Raw genomic sequence first — 17,203 nt, forward strand, 5'->3', positions numbered from 1 at the left:
TGGTTTTATTAAAATGTTCCTGTGTAATTTGACACTGTTCCTAAACAGTTAAAGTTACCAATTACTACAATGACGTTACCATTGTATGTCCGTACAATCTCTATTCAAACTCGAGTTAATGTTATCTTGCAGGTAAAGTTCATGGTCTTCAACAAATAAAGTAAACAAAATCGGCGACATTACATCCCCTTGTCTCAGACCAACCACATAACTAAAATAATCTGAATAAGATGAACACGATTTAACACGTGACGTAACAGTTGCAAACACACCCTTCACTATTCAAAGTTTATTTAGACATACAAATATTCAGCATTTTATAAAAGCACTTAAAACAACAGATGTATGTGAATCATTCATTGTACAGGGTGCAGAATCAACGGGGTTTTCAGGGGTTTACACACCGGCTGGACAGAATGTAATGACACCGTTAAGAACTTTATTTTTCCAAATATCTCAAGTTTAATAATTGAAATACAATTGCAAACATCTATAGTGCATATACAGTTTTTATAGCAGTTTGTGTCGATATCTTAAGGTATAAGAATAAATCCTCGAATACGTCTGAAATCGGAGAAGATGGAACCCCAAAAAGTCACGTGATCCTGCACCCTGTGTACACAACACACAATTCCTTACAATGCAATTATAAAATAATCAAGCACGTGTTTATCAATCATTCTTAGAGTTACAATACATGCAATTGAATGTTATGTTAATAAGATTCTAACCTAATTTATCAGAAATTGTATTTGCTGAAAACACTTAAATCTTGGGCAACTTGATTTATATTCAAAATATTTCCATCTTTAGATAATGACCAAGCTAATAACTACGCGAAGAGAAACATCAAAATAACACACTTTGTAGTTGTTTTTACTCATTATGTTAAGGCCACATGCAGAGCCAACTTGCGCGAATATGCAAAACAAAATAAAATTAATATACATCATCGTGGTATGCGAATGTAAATCAAGCGATGGACAATTGTCTAGACAACCGTTAAAATTGAACAACAACATGTGAAATCAATGATTATCAAAAACTGGTAAATACCATTGTCATCAATATTTTCCATTTACACGCCACTCTGAGTGTATTGAAATGATGCAACATGAAGAATACACTTTTATTAAAGAATATCTTGTAGAAACAATACGCATTAACGGTTCATATTATATCACATCCCGTTTCTCTATGACAAATATTGAGTACCTTTCACTGATTTCATGGTGTACAAAATAAAAATAAAACAAGAAATGTTAACATCGACAGAAACTATTTCATCATATAAAACAGGACGGTCCTTTTTGTAACTCTGTATACATTCAGTAATAAACGAAATACCAATAAGAACTTAAAAATAAAATAGAGTAGGAAGTGGAGCTGATTGAGGAAAGCTTTAAACTGAAATCTGAAAGACTATTTACAAAAACAATGTTCTACATAGATATGCAATTAACCTATTACAACAAAATAGTTTATGCATGTAAAATAAAAATTAACCATGATATATGTTATGTGTAACTTTCACATTGATATTTTTTAAATGTCATAATTATGTGAACCAAGTTGAAAACAAAACATCTTAACACACACATATTTTGTTATGTTAATATGTTAATGTATATAAAACATTGTATAATAAACCTAGAAACACACAAAAAAGCAATGAAAATATTAAATAAAACCCTGCATAAGGTGAATCGCCCATAAATATTTCAAATATGTGTACGCGAGTTTTTCCTACCGACAGGTTTAAGTAGTTTGTCATTCACAGCTATTTTTACAAATGTTGATTAAAGTTGCCTTTTCACAGATTTTGGCATGTTTTGAAGTTTGTCATTAAATGCTTTATATTGATAAATGTAAACATTTAAATTTTTAAAAGCTCCAGTAAAAAATCAAAAATAAAACAAAAAAGCAAAAAAAGTAGCCTGCAGCAGGACTCGAACCAGTGACCCCCGTAATCCTGAAGTAAAAAACGCATTAGCCAACTGAGCTATCCTGACAAGCATACATAAGATTTTATACCTTATATACGTAGTTTCACAAATTTAAACGACAACAACAGAACTCTCCAAATTATTCAATCGTTTCGCGTTACAACGCTTGATAATTTTTAGGTTTTTCGATCGTCAAAAGATGCATATAATGGCTATATTAGACCATGGCAAATGTTCAGTAATACTATTTCCTCACAAATATCATAACTAAACCGAAAATTTGCGATTCTGAAACAACTTTTCTCAAATTTGTCATTTACCAAACCGTGAAAAGATCCCTTTAAACTTATTTAGGGCATCGTGAATCATTGCGATAAATGATTAATACGTTTGTTGAGTTAAAGTTATATGTCATCTTTTTGTCTAAAACAATTAGATCCTTGATAAGTGCCTTTTTTCTTTTCTTTCTTGTTAATAGATCTTATTGTTAGATTATTAAAACAGTAGCATAAGCGACACCTGTAGAAAACACTAGTTTCACGCATGGTTTGCAAAACGTTATGCTGGTTCTAAAAATTTTACGTTAGCCAATTCTGAATTTTATTTGGGGCATCAGAAAGGAAAATTTAACATCGTTTCGTTAGATACTAATATCGGTAAAAACTTAGAGTAGACAGCTACGCATATTTTACACAACAATATGGTCTTATGCATATATGTGAAAGCAATTGGGTGTGTTCAACATACAACATACATACTTTTTGCAAAAGACAAAATAAGATTAATTAGAAGTATTATGTCTAAGGGTAACACTTTATGCAACTTGTGTATGGCTGAATAAATTGATGATAATTTATGTATAAATACTGTACAGGCCTGTTGATATTACAACTTAACCAACCTCCAGCATCACAAATCAGGTACCGCGTGTCAGGCTGGAATGTTGAAATATCCGCACCAGTGGAGTTCTCTTCTCTTGACATTTTAATGTGCCGGCAGTAGATGGAAGCAGCTTCGGGCTCAAGTGCAAGGCTGAGATGACCTATTTCTATTCCAGCCTGAAAATTTTTTTACATTGATTATTAGAGTAATAGTAGAAGTACTAATGAAATTAGTATTAGTTGTAGAAGTAGTAGTAGAGTAGAAGTAATATTAGTACTTTTTAGAAGTAGTGATAGCAGTAGTGGTAGTGGTTGTAATAGTAAGAGTAGTAGAAGTAGTAGAATTAGTAGAAATAGTGGTAGTAATAATTATAATAATAATAATAATAACAATAATAGAACTGAATGGAAATAAACATACAGTACAACCTTGAGATAGTGAAGTCCTGTCCAGGAGAATAAACATAACTATTTGCTACAACAACATTACGAAAAACGCTTTGTCGTCTTAATAAATATCTGAACATTTTTAAATATGAAGCAGTTGGTGTCATTATCTACCATGTCATTACCAAAAAGCATTGTATTTCAATTTATTTGTTCAATTGCGTGTAGGGTTTCAAAAAGAGTAGTACGTTGTTCAGAAAAGCGTGGACAAATAAAAAAGAAATGATACACTGAATCAACTTCTCCACATACGCATAAAGGTGAAGGTTCTAAGTGATTGATGAACAAGTGCAATTTCAAATTTCAGTAGTAGTAGAAGTAGTAGTAGTAGTAGTAGTAGTAGTAGTAGTAGTAGTAGTAGTAGTAGTAGTAGTAGTAGTAGTAGTAGTAGAAGTTGTTGTTGTTGTAGTAGTAGTAGTAGTAGTAGTAGTAGTAGTAGTAGTAGTAGTAGTAGTAGTAGTAGTAGTAGTAGTAGTAGTAGTAGTAGTAGTAGTAGTAGTAGTAGTAGTAGTAGTAGTAGTATAGTAGTAGTAGTCGTAGTAGTAGTAGTAGTCGTAGTAGTAGTAGTAGTAGTAGTAGTCGTAGTAGTAGTAGTAGTAGTAGTAGTAGTAGTAGAAGTAGTAGTAGTAGTAGAAGTAGTAGTAGTAGTAGTAGTAGTAGTAGTAGTAGTAGTAGTAGTAGTAGTAGAAGCAGTAGCAGAAGTAGTAGTAGTAGTAGTAGTAGTAGTAGTAGTAGTAGTAGTAGTAGTAGTAGTAGTAGTAGTAGTAGTAGTAGTAGTAGTAGTAGTAGTAGTAGTAGTAATAGTAGAAGTAGTAGAAGTTGTTGGTGTAGTAGCAGTAGTAGTAGTAGTAGTAGTAGTAGTAGTAGTAGTAATAGTAGTAGTAGTAGAAGTTGTTGGTGTAGTAGCAGTAGTTGTAGTAGTAGTAGTAGTAGTAATAGTAGTAGTAGAAGTTGTTGGTGTAGTAGCAGTAGTAATAGTAGTAGTAGTAGTAGTAGTAGTAATAGTAGTAGTAGTAGTAGTAGTAGTAGTAGTAGTAGTAGTTGTAGTAGTAGTAGTAGTAGTAGTAGTAATAGTAGTAGTAGTAGTAGTAGTAGTAGTAGTAGTAGTAATAGTAGTAGTAGAAGTTGTTGGTGTAGAAGCAGTAGTAGTAGTAGTAGTAGTAGTAGTAATAGTAGTAGTAGTAGAAGTTGTTGGTGTAGTAGCAGTAGTAATAGTAGTAGTAGTAGTAGTAGTAGTAGTAGTAGTAGTAGTAGTAGTAGTAGTAGTAGTAGTAGTAGAAGTTGTTGGTGTAGTAGCAGTAGTAGTAGTAGTAGTAGTAGCAGTAGTAATAGTGTTGGTGGTGGTGTGGAGGAGGAGGATAGGAGTAGTAGTAGCAGCAAAATTGTTCATATAAGAAGTACTTCTCTGGCTGCTGTCCTCATAAATTGTTTTGCATGATCGTCCCTAATAGCTGGTACCGTCAGAACCCAGTTGATGTCATTTTTGTTAACGCCATTTGTTATTTGCTTATTGAGAAAGTCCATCACATCGTCAATAAGGTATTTTATTGTTAACGAGAATACGGTCAATGCCTTCAGTTTCTTTCCAGTTTCATCCTCTAAGAGCGTAGAATTTCCTATGGTTCCCTAAAATTTATCAATGTTTCATCAAAAACTTTAAAACAACATTGCGTAACTAGTACAGATTCATTAAGTATAAGTTACAGTGAAATGCATCATACTAAATGTGCGTTTGTTTTTTTGTGTAATACTATTGATTTAGTTTAATCAATTAAACAATTGGGATGGTACCATGACAAAAAACACACACATATATTTATATATATATCGAACACTTTGCCTTCAACATTCTCAAATGGAAAATGACACTAAACATAACATATTAACAAAAGAAAGAAAAACCATAGATTCATTAGCAGAAGATAAATCCATAACTATTAAGGAAGCACATAAGGGTGGCGGAATAGTTGTTATTCGGAACTCTCCAGTCTGGGGTTTTCCGATATTTTAGCACGCGCGGTAGGTACAAACAAAAGATGACTAGCCTATTTTAAAAGACAGTGAATCAATAATTGATCTTATCGCTGAATAGTTAACACCACTTTTTCTGCTCAAACGTTCGTTATAGTTGATAAAAATCTAATCATTTTTAGCTCCACTGGCCAGAGGACAGCGGAGCTTATGTCATGGTCCTGTGTCCGTCGTGCGTGCGTCCGTGCGTCCGTCCGTGCGTTAACTTAAACATCTTCTTCTCCTAAACTACAAGTCCAATTCTGATCAAACTTCTCACAAATGTTCCTGGGTGAACCTCTTTCAAATTTGTTCAAATTAGTTTAAACCTATTTATTTTAGCTCGATTGCGTCGAAAGCCTTAGGCTTATATAAACGCTCTCGAGTCCGTTTCCTGGGCCTAGAACCAGTACTTGGTGTCTTTGGGGGAGATCTAAAGAACGCTCCCACGGTGGGGATCGAACCCGTGACCTCCCGGTCGCAAGGCGGACACCATATCCATTACACCACGGCGACCTTGTTCAAATTATGCCCCTGTGGTCAAATTTGACCCCGCCCCGGGGGTCAATAAATTGAACATATGCTTATATAAAGCCTATTTTGTGCAAACTTTAAAAACTTCTTGTCCATAACCGTAGGGCCTAGGGCTACCAAATTCGGTATGTGGTGACATCTAATAGTTCTCTACTTAGTTTGTTCAAATTATGCCCCTGGGGTCAAATTTGATCGTGCCCCGGGGGTCACAAAAATAAACATACGCTTAAATAAGGCCTATTTTGTGCAAACTTTAAAAATCTTCTGGTCCATAAACGTTTGGCATAGGGCTACCAAATTTGTTATGTAGTGACATCTAATAGTTCTCTACCAAGTTTGTTCAAATTAAGCCCCTGGGATCAAATTTGACCGTTCCCCAGGGGTCACAAAATTGAACATATGCTTATATTGGGCCTATTTTGTGCAAACTTTAAAACCTTTTTGTCCATAACCATTGGACCTATTTCTACCAAATTCGGTATGTTATGACATCTAATAGTTTTCTACTTAGTTTGTTCAAATTATGCCCCTGGGGTCAAATTTGACCATGCCCCGGGGGTCACAAAAATGAACATATGCTTAAATAAGAACTATTTTGTGCAAACTTAAAAAATCTTCTTGTTCATAATTATAGAGCCTAGGGCTACTAAATTTGGTATGTAGTGACATCTAATAGTCCTATACCAGATGTGTTCAAATTATTCCCCTGGGCTCAAATTTGACCCTGCCCCGGGGGTCACAAAACTGAACATATGACGTTTACTAGGGGAGATTACTGTGGCCGTGTAGCTGTGACCAACAACAACAACAACATCTTGTAAACATGAGATACAACCCTGTCATTTAGTGCCATTTTAGATCAGATGGTGACTGCTTACAAAGGAATTGAAGTAAGAACATGTGTTATGCATGTTTTGCTTATAAACTGAAAAAAAACCGAGTTTTATTTAAATATGTCGAAAGTGACCATATATCCGGATAAAAATATTTCGGATGACATGTTAATTTCATGTCTTTTTTGTAGTGTTTAAACCAGTTTAATAATATCTTATTGATTTAAAAAAAAACACAAATTCCATGAACATAATTATTTCAAGAAAAGTCAATATATGATACTGCATGGTAAACTCAAACTTTGTATCCAAGAGGTGTTGGAATTAATGAAGTGCAATGTTCGTAACTATTGTATATGCTGCTTTTTAATTACTAATGATTCATTGTTCCATTTGTGAATCGTGACTCATGAATTGTGGATATGATTGTAAATTGCTCAACGATCCATATATATTTCTGACCATTTTATTATTTCTTAATATAAGTTATGAATTGATCTTAGAAGTCAAATGTATTACTTAATTTAATACATTTATAAATATAAAGAAATAGTCTTTAGATTATCATAATATTCTCAGGCCTGTTGGTCTTAGGGATGCGTGGGTTGTTAATTATATTTTGAAATGATTGTTTACAAAGAAAGATGCTACTATTGTATTTGTTATAAATGTGTGAAAGGCTCTAAGAAGGAACCAGGGATTATTAATCCTTTACCAAACACTAACAGGATTTTACGGGTTTGTAGCTGACGACTTAATAAATAATTGTGATAAAAGGAGAAATTGCTCAAGATGAGCAATTTCTCCTTTTATCACAATTATTTCTACCGTACCTGATCATTTCCTTCATATTCCATTACAATTTAATTGTCGTCTGCAACCTCTTTCAAATTGGGACAGTCCAAAATGTGTCGTTTGGTAAAGGGTTAAGGCATTTTGATTCATATGGGTCTTGTGAATCTGTTTCAATTCAAATGCGTAGATTTGATCTTCAGCATCTAAAAATATGTGTAATAGAAAGAACGACAATATCTTTTGGAGAGATAAATGTACCTACGTTATAAGCAAAGGACCTGTGCGACAATTCCCGGGCTTTTTAGTCTGTTTAGTTTACACCGTAGTAACGTTTTCCATATATTAAAAAGTGCTCACCCTTCCAACTTTAAGCATGCCAAAAAAAACCACACAAAAACACGAATTTAATGTGTGTTTTTTCAGAAGAAATATTGCATATGTCAAGCGTTTGTATAGGTCCCTTCATTACCATACAGCTGACAAAAGTCTGTTTTTCATGTATTTTAAGGATGTTAGCTACTGGACCCATTCGTATAGGCGGCTGTACATCTGAACGGTGTATTTAGACTTTAATCCTGTATAAACGTCTGACATACATGTACATCAGTGTTAGATTTGTTATGTGTAATTATTAATAATAATGGTAAAAGTAATAACAACAAAAGACTTGAATTTTGACATTTCCTAAAAAAAACACTACTGTCGCTTAAATACTTATTATCCACTACTGAATGGGAAGCAAATCGGATATCGACCTTATTGGTCATTACTGTATTAATGACAATGTTTGTACCTCCCGCGCGCGCTCAGAAATCGGAAAAACCCACAGCACGCGAGTTCCGAATTAAATCTTTTGTTATAATGAATACAGACTTTTATCAAAGAAAAATGTTAGCAATACTAAATGACGTTGATTATTATAAACAAATCCCTGATAATGGTAGTCAAATAACACTTTAAAAAATAGGCAACTTACTAAAGGAAAATAGTAAACTGACTAAAGAGGAAAATTATTTCTTATTAAAATTTAAATGGAAAACAAGTCTATTTAATGGTCTTCCAAAAATTCATAAAAGTAAAATCATTCAGGATGCAATCAAAAATATTAATTCAGAATATATCGAGTTAATGGATCCAGACGATTTAAGCTTACGCCCAATAGTCGCTGGAACTAACTGTGAAACAAGTTCTTTATTGGATATCTTGTTAAAACCGTTTGTAAAATATGTCAATAGCAATATAACAAATACTATAGATTTCCTTAAACATATACCTTCACAAGTTCCAGAGTCAAGTACATTAGTATCATTTGATGTAATTCATTTATATTCTAATATACCGCATACTCTTGGTTTAGAAGCTATTGATTATTGGCTTCAAAAATATCCCGATTCGGTTAATGAAAGGTTTTCACAAAGGTTTATAAAAGAAAGCATAAAAATAGTACTTGAAAATAATAACTTCAATTTTGATGACAAGTACTACAACCAATGTAAAGGGACTGCAATGGGTACTAAATTCGCGCCAACATACGCTACATTGGTGATGGAATTTTTAGAACAAAACTATATATACACAAATTGGATCAATTTATAATGATAATTTTCTTTCGTTTATTAAAATATTTTGGAAAAGATTTCTGGACGATTGCTTTATTTTCTGGATAAAATTCCCCCATGAACTTCAAAGCGTTTATACTATTCTAAACAACTTACATTCGGATATCAAGTTTACAATGCAAACACGCACAATTGAGTTACCATTTCTTGATATATTGATTATAAAAAAACAATACTGAAATTAATACTGATATATATTACATAGAAAATGATTCTAAACAATATCTTAATTTTACCTTGTATAATAATAATAAACACACAAAGATAACTATTCCTCTCACTTTAACGAAACTGATTTGTACCATAGTTTCGAATGATACACTTTGATTGATTGATTGATTTTTATTCAGGTTTAAAACACTTAATATACAAGTTATAATTGAAATTTACATAACAATTACTTTCTAAAAGTATAACAATTATTACTAAAAGTATATGTGAGATTGCTGCTGAACAAAACCTATGGTCTAAAAACTGCCGTAAAACTAATATGAATTAACATATGACAATAAAATGGAACACATAAGTGCGGCAACAAAAAATGTTTTAATAAAGGGTATCAACTCAGACTAGTTTTGAAGGGGACAGATCAGCAACTACCTCACACTTAAAATATGGTTAGATGTTACTCTATGGTATTTAGTATATTGCTTAAATATCACAGATTGTTTAATATATTACTTAAATATCACAGTTACACATGTATGTCACATAAAATACTATCACATACTTTAGTATATACTGATAATAAGATATATTTTAGAAACAAGTTCACAACTTTATGAAACTAAGTATGTAAAATGAAATAACTTGGATATTATAGTGTAAAAACCTAGGATTGCCCATGAAAGCCCGAAAGCTTATTTCCAATGGGGTCCTGTTTAGGTTATACTCACTATAATATGATCCTATAAGATGTTGCACAAAATGAACAATAAATCCCTGATAATTATTGAGTTGTCATGTAAGTTGTTACAATCATGTTTCTATAATATATTTGCCATGATGACTAGATTAAACATATTCTAATTGTTACAATTAAGGTGTTTTAGCTAGGCACAATAGATGGTTCTTAACAGCTAATTTGAACTTATGTTTATTATCAATTTTCTATCTGTATCTGGCAAAGCATTCCAATCACTAATTGCACTGTAGTAAAAGGTAACATTTCCTTTACCATAGCATTTTGGCAATCTAAAAGTGTATGTATTTGCCCTCGTTGCATATGAATGAGTATCTTTAACATAGATAAAACTTTCTTTCAAGTATGATGGACACTTGTCTTCAACAATTTCAAATACATCGTTCAGTCTTAATTGCTTATTTCTATTTTCAATATTTAGCAATGACATATCTGACAAGTTACATTGTTACAATACTATCTCTAGGTCCCATTCCATAAATGAATCTAACAATTTTATTTTGACATATCTGTAATTTGTCTTTTAGACTTTTATTTAAACTTGGATACCAAGAGGAACAAGCATTATCGATGTGACACTGTATCAAGGCAGAGCATAAGTATTGTCTAGTTCTTTTATCTAAAGACTTTGCAGACGAGAGTTTACTTTACTAAAAATGCTGTTTACAATGTTTTCACCAGATAATGTGTTATCAATGCTAACACCCAGATATTTTACAGCAGTCGTGGGTTTAATTGTATGCCCCTTACATTCAATTTTAAAATCTTTCAGTTGTTTTAACTTTCTCTTTGTTCCATACACAATACATTCAGTCTTCCCTAAATGTAGGGATAATTTATTGTCTACTTACCAGTCTGAACAAGAATCCATGACACTGCTTAATTTTTCAGAGATAACATTTGGGTCTTTATGAGCATACAAGATAGCACTATCATCAGCATATAAGATCAATTTACAATCAGGGTCAATACTAATCATCATATCATTCACATAACATAAAAATAAAAGAGGTCAAAGAATACTACCTTGGGGTACGCCACAAGTAACAGGTTCGAATTCAGAAAATACATTGTTTACACATACCGTTTGCTTTCATCAGAATTAATAAGACATGAACCAATCTGTATTGTCAATACCCATTATCATATTTTGCCACATAAAATGTTGAGGTCTACTGTATCGACCGCTTTCTGTAGGTCTAACCTAACCATTCCTATATAAAGTCCTTTAGCATTATTATTTCTAATGTGGTCCATTAAATGAACAAGGCATGTATCTGTAGAATATGAATTTCTAAAACCTGACTGTAATTCATATAATAAATTAGTATCTACTCAATACTTTTCAAGTTGTGTATAAATAGCTTTTTCCAAACATTTTGAGACAATGCTTAAAGTGCTAACTGGTCTATAATTTCCAACATCAAGATTGCTATCTTTCTTATACAAAGGTTTCATTCTTGCTTCCTTCATATTATTAGGTACACAATTTTCAGAAATAGACATATTAACAATAGAAGTTACATGCAATTTCATAAAACTAGCAGAATCCTTTTCTAGACCAGTGCTTTTAGAAGTTTTAAGGTTTTTAAGTTCTTTGAAAATAAAAGACTCAGAAACATGTTTTAAGGCAAATTTGCTATTACTAAGATTTCTATTCCTGTAGAAAATCTAACAAAGCATGATAGTCTAAATCAAACAATTTAATAGGGTTGGGTAACTTTTCAACAAGCTTTGATGCGACTGTAGTAAAAAAATTGTTAAAATGAGAGGCTACCTTTTAAGGACTGTGGCAGTTTTCAACTTTAATATTTAAAACAATATTATCATCTCCAGCTTTACAAGATTTATAGCCAAGTTGTTTCAGTTGCTGCCATATACTTTTGGGCTTATCCCTCTTTTCAGCAATTTGATCAGAAAAAAAACGTTGATTTTGCAGTATTAACTTGTCTTGGTGCATTATTTCTGTATCTACAATACATAGAGTAGTCATCATGGCAACCTTCTTTTCTAAACTTATACAAGTATGAGTCTCTAACTTTTATCATATGTAAAATCTAAGCTGACATCCAAGGTTCAGTCCTTTGTTTGAGTCTAACTTCTTTAACAGGTGCAACTGAATTTAAAACTGACATGAAAATATCTTTAAACGCTATCCATGCATTGTTAACATTTTCAGCATTGAAACATATACTCCAATCAGCATTTTGTAGTTTCTCAATTAATAATTCAGCAGTATAATTTTTAGTACATCTAACTTTAGAAAACTGATGTCTATTAAAAGTCTGTTTGGAAATCTTTCTTGAACAAAAAGTCATAAAATGATCACTTAGCCCAATAGAGATAACGCCTAATTGACTTAGTTTATCTTTTGAGCCAGTTAAAATATGGTCAATGATACTACTTGATGTGGTTGAGATTCTAGTTGCTTCACTAATAATTTGTTAGAGATCAAAAATTCTCAAAATATTTAAATAAGCTTTCAAAAGAGGGCTTGATTTCTGTTTGAAACAAATATTAGCATCACCTTACAGATAAGTTTCACAATCGGACCTTATATTAGACAAAATTTGTTCTAAATGATCTACGAAATTTGACTGTTTTGGTGGTCTGTAAAAAGTACCAACAAGAATAGGTTTAGTTTTGGGTAAAAGAAGTTAATTAAAAACAAATTCATCATTTAAAATATTTAATTCATGTCTGATACTGAAAGCTAGATCATTTTTGACATAACAACAAGCTCCACTCTACTTAAAATAAAACGTTTAAATGAACTTGAGCATTCCCTTATACAAAGAAAATATCCACAATCTATTATAAATACAGGTATTATAAAAGCACTTTCCATCCCTAAACATGAATTACTTTCAAAATCAACACAAAAAGACAAGAGTAATATAATCCCATTTATTTCAACACTAAATCCAAAAGAACCGTTTGGCGTATTAAAAACAGCATTGACATTTTAAAAACGGACCCGGTTATAAATAAAATAATTTCAGATCAGAAGATAGTAAAATGTAAGCGACAACGTCTGTTAACGAAATCTTACTTTTCATCTCAAGAACCAAGAGTATCCAAATGTAATGACCCTAGATGCGCCCTTCGTGGTTATATTATTGAAGGGGATTCTTTTGATTTTAATGGCAAAGTGTTCAAAATAAAAACTAAAATGTCATGTGATATACAAAATGTGATTTATGTATTCGTATGCAATGGATGAATAAAATTTGTATACAGGCCAAACTTGCGATAAACTTAGAAATAGGCGATCTGTCCATGAACAACAAATGCGCGACCCCTCAACAAGACAGATGCCTTTAAGTGAACATTTAGATGAATGTTCACATTATGAACCAAAATTTAAAGTATTTCCATTTTATAAGCTATTTTGGAAAAATATTTCAGCTAGGTTAGCAAAAGAACAACATTTTATACATGTATTTAAACCCATTTAAATTAAGTTAATATTTATTGACCTTATGATCTAAGCGAGCCTTTTGCGAGCTTACTAACGAATTTCCTGGACAAATTGAATAAGATATGGTATGAAATGACAACGAGTGGCAGATCTTTTTATCACATGCTTTTGAATGAGCACATTAAATAAATATTTACGCAAACATAATGATAAAACCCGAATGTTGTTTACATTTCGTGACGTCATTTGACGTTGCAACGTCATTTCAGCAAAATAACAAAATGCGATTGGTCAATCGAACGAAAAGAAGACAATGAAAACGCTTAAAAAGTATATTACACATGTGTAAGATATAGAGGATATTTGTTCATGTCAGTGTAAGATCGTTTGTTATTTCACGAATGATCATAGAAAATATATTTTCACGAGTGGCGCAGCCACGAGTGAAAATATTATTAGTCTATGATCACTCGTGAAATAACAAACGATCTTGCACTTACATGAACACATTTCTGTTTCTTTTATGCCCCCTTTTCAAGAAAATAATTCATTATAATTTCTCTTTCGCCGAAAAGTGACCCTCTTTCCCGTGGCGTGCCTCATTACATTGAAATTACGTCATTTTGTTGACGAAATGACGTCATTATTACAGGGAAATTCTTCAGTTAAACTCTTTTTACAATGTAAATAAACGGTAAAAAGGCATAAAATTAAAAGAAAATGTGTTGGATTCGGTGGATAATCAATTTTATTTCACTCGTGATCATAGAAAAAATATAAACAAGGATATAAACAAGGGAAGTACATCTTGATAATTATGATAATCTGAAAATAGAATTCCGAAAATGTGTTCTTTTCACCGGTGAAAAGAACAATGTTTAGGTATAAAAGAAAAAAATATATGTAATGGTTATATTACATGGGAAACAGGGTATGGCATGTGATAAATTGTATTATGCCATGATGAGCTGTGCGAAACGCGTTGGCTATATCAATATATTAATTAAAAATCCCAGACACGTGTATGTATGTATGTATACATATTTCTGTACAAGCGTACCTCATTATCGAACAACTTCATCTTAAATGTCTGAAAGAAGTAAACATCAGTGTGATTTTCTTCTGCAGCGAGCTCTGCATATTTACTTTCTGCGTCGTAGCCGAAGGCTTCGAGTGTTGTTCCATCTGCTTTCATCAGTACGCATGTTTGCGCTGTAAAATGTAAAACATAAGTTGTCAAATAACGAAAACCACTTAAATTATTCAGACATAATTTATACGAAACATAGATCTTGTTTATTTCTGCTTACAAACAATATCCTACTTGATTATAATTAATGTTTGTTGTTCGTTTCTTATTATATTGCTATCAATGAGCTACGAGTTAGCGATTTTATTTAAAATATCTCTTTAACTAAACAACAGTAAAAAGCGATACTTTATTCATCATATATACTTCTATATTAATTACTTTGATGCATCTTAAACGTAGCATTGATACAATTATTTACATGCAGCGTTTAATGGAAAATTTATATATTGTTCTACCAAGACGCGGAACTTGTGTTCTATGGACATCATGTTATGGAAGGATAATACGTCCGGAATAACCAACAACAAACCATAGGCGGAGTCTAATGATGTGAAGGTGCTTAAACGCGCAATCTATCAAACGTTTGAAAACTAATCTTTTCTGTATTATGCATCGCAGTTTAAACATATTACTTGTGCAGGTTTTAGATTTAGGTCAACATTTAAATGCACTTAATGGATATAGCTTTACTGTTTTAAACAAAACCAATAGCGTCATTTTTATTAACTCGATGTTTATGAATGTTATGAAGGCCACGTCGTTTTGAATTGTTCAGATGGGATGACGTCACGGATAACAACAACCATGTACGTTTTGGTAATTGGGCTAGCCACCGGTTTGTCGCTTCGATGTTTTTGCTTTAATGGTTTAACGCATCGAAACTCCAAACAGTTGATTATTACCGCAATAACCAACACTTACCCTTTCATCATTTCTTTATTAAACATCTAAATACCTTTGCTTGATATCAAAGTTCATGAATTCCAGTTTCTGGACTTAACAGGATTATTGTCGTGATCATGCACGAAGGAATACGCCCGTCCAGAAAAGGTGGTGCCGAAATCTATACTTGCCACAATCAGAGCCATTCTGTCTATTAAGAAACAAAACAAAAGAGTTAAGTTGTAAAATTTCAGTCAAAACGTTGGTCGTATATACACTTCTAACGTAAACGAAACAAACCTTAGCCATGAAAAAGATAAGACACCACCAGCATCATTACTTTATTAAATAAATTGATCGTACACTTCGTAGTCTTACCTAATATGTGACTTGTTAGACATCAACACCACTTGATTCATTACTTCAATCAAAATGGTGGGTTTGTACTTCTGACGGGCAAATATGTCTCACAAAATTATGAGATGATGGTATTAAATTATTTTGGATGGTCAAGATTTTTTTGATACTCGAATTATAGATAGAAAAATGTTTACATTAGGAGGCAAAGTAGGCAGTTATTTGAATTTTGGTTCCCTAAACTTGTAAAATCTTCATCAGTTTCAATCATAGCATTAAGTCATCCTTATAAAAACAATTCTTAAATAGTAAAGATATGGATGAAGTAAATCAAAATGCCAATGGACTATTTAAATAACGGAGCTTTAATAAAATTCGACAGTTCTGACTGACTACAATCATATCATAATCATACCAAGAACATGTATACACGCGTTGAAAAAGTAACTATATATCGTTTTAAACGATTTAAACACAATAATTTAAATAAATGTATTGCATTAAACAAGTGAGATAATTGCTCATATTACGTTTGTATGAATGTTGAGACCACCAAATATCATCGAAATATATCGTAGTCCATTACATCTCTGAAATGGTTACTGTGAACTATCTAATCATCAAATGTAAAGTAACAAACATATATTTTACTCTTCGTAACAAATGTTTAATTTAATGTGAAAAAAGGCTGGTTGAGAATTAAATGAATATTTATGTCATAACAACTGAACTCTTTCAGAACTATTTGTTTTGGTGCTTAGTCAAATTTGCTTCATTTAATGATTTTTGTCATCACTCGACAACAGACGTTTAAGGGCTAATACCATTTTGATAATAGCATGGTGTTTGCCAAAGATTTTTTTTTAACAAATGAATTTTATTTACAAAGATTTTTTTACTTTTATCAAAAGAATGGCTTGACAAAAACTAAGTATTATAGAGCCGGAAAGTTTAAGTCCAAACTAAAATATTTAACCGTCTGCCGTCATGGTTGAAAACAATAGACGCTTGAAATATGCGCAAAAAAGCGCTTGCATGATAAATATAATTGCATTGACCACTTGAATAACGATGTCGTCCAATAAAATTAAGATTTGCGTCGCATTCGCCAAAGTTCTATCGTACAAATAAGTTCGCGATTTGTGTAAGTGTGTGCAAATATGGAATATTCGCATCAGCGGCTTCGAGTATCTAAACATAAAAGTAAACATCTTGCATTCGGTTGTAATAATTTTTCGTAAAAAAATGCAGGTAATTCTACGTTATAATTTCAGCGGTAAAGAACTATTGGTTTTTATCAGATTGTTTTCCCAATACAACGATTCTTCGGACGTGGAAATCTGGTATATTGTATCCTTTGCGCTGAAATACTGTCCTTTTATCTCTGATCGAATCTAAAAACTAAAGAAATCGGAATCTATGAAGTGTAGTCTAGTAGGAACGGAGGCCCACGGTGCATGATT

General features: G+C 32.2%; 1 protein-coding gene across 1 annotated transcript; it reads right to left on the reverse strand.

Annotated features, from left to right (window-relative positions):
* Positions 1-274: 274 nt before the first annotated feature.
* On the reverse strand, positions 275-15,614 carry LOC127832494 (heat shock 70 kDa protein 12A-like). The gene is made up of 5 exons (XM_052357997.1): positions 15,457-15,614; positions 14,469-14,620; positions 4,676-4,900; positions 2,848-3,004; positions 275-1,972 (listed from the first exon to the last, which is right to left on the reverse strand). Exons 2-5 carry the CDS (start codon positions 14,601-14,603, stop codon positions 1,905-1,907), a joined length of 585 nt encoding a protein of 194 aa, XP_052213957.1. The 5' UTR covers positions 14,604-14,620; positions 15,457-15,614; the 3' UTR covers positions 275-1,904.
* Positions 15,615-17,203: the final 1,589 nt, after the last annotated feature.

This window comes from Dreissena polymorpha, chromosome 5, assembly GCF_020536995.1.
Source record: "Dreissena polymorpha isolate Duluth1 chromosome 5, UMN_Dpol_1.0, whole genome shotgun sequence".
NCBI lineage: Eukaryota > Metazoa > Mollusca > Bivalvia > Myida > Dreissenidae > Dreissena > Dreissena polymorpha.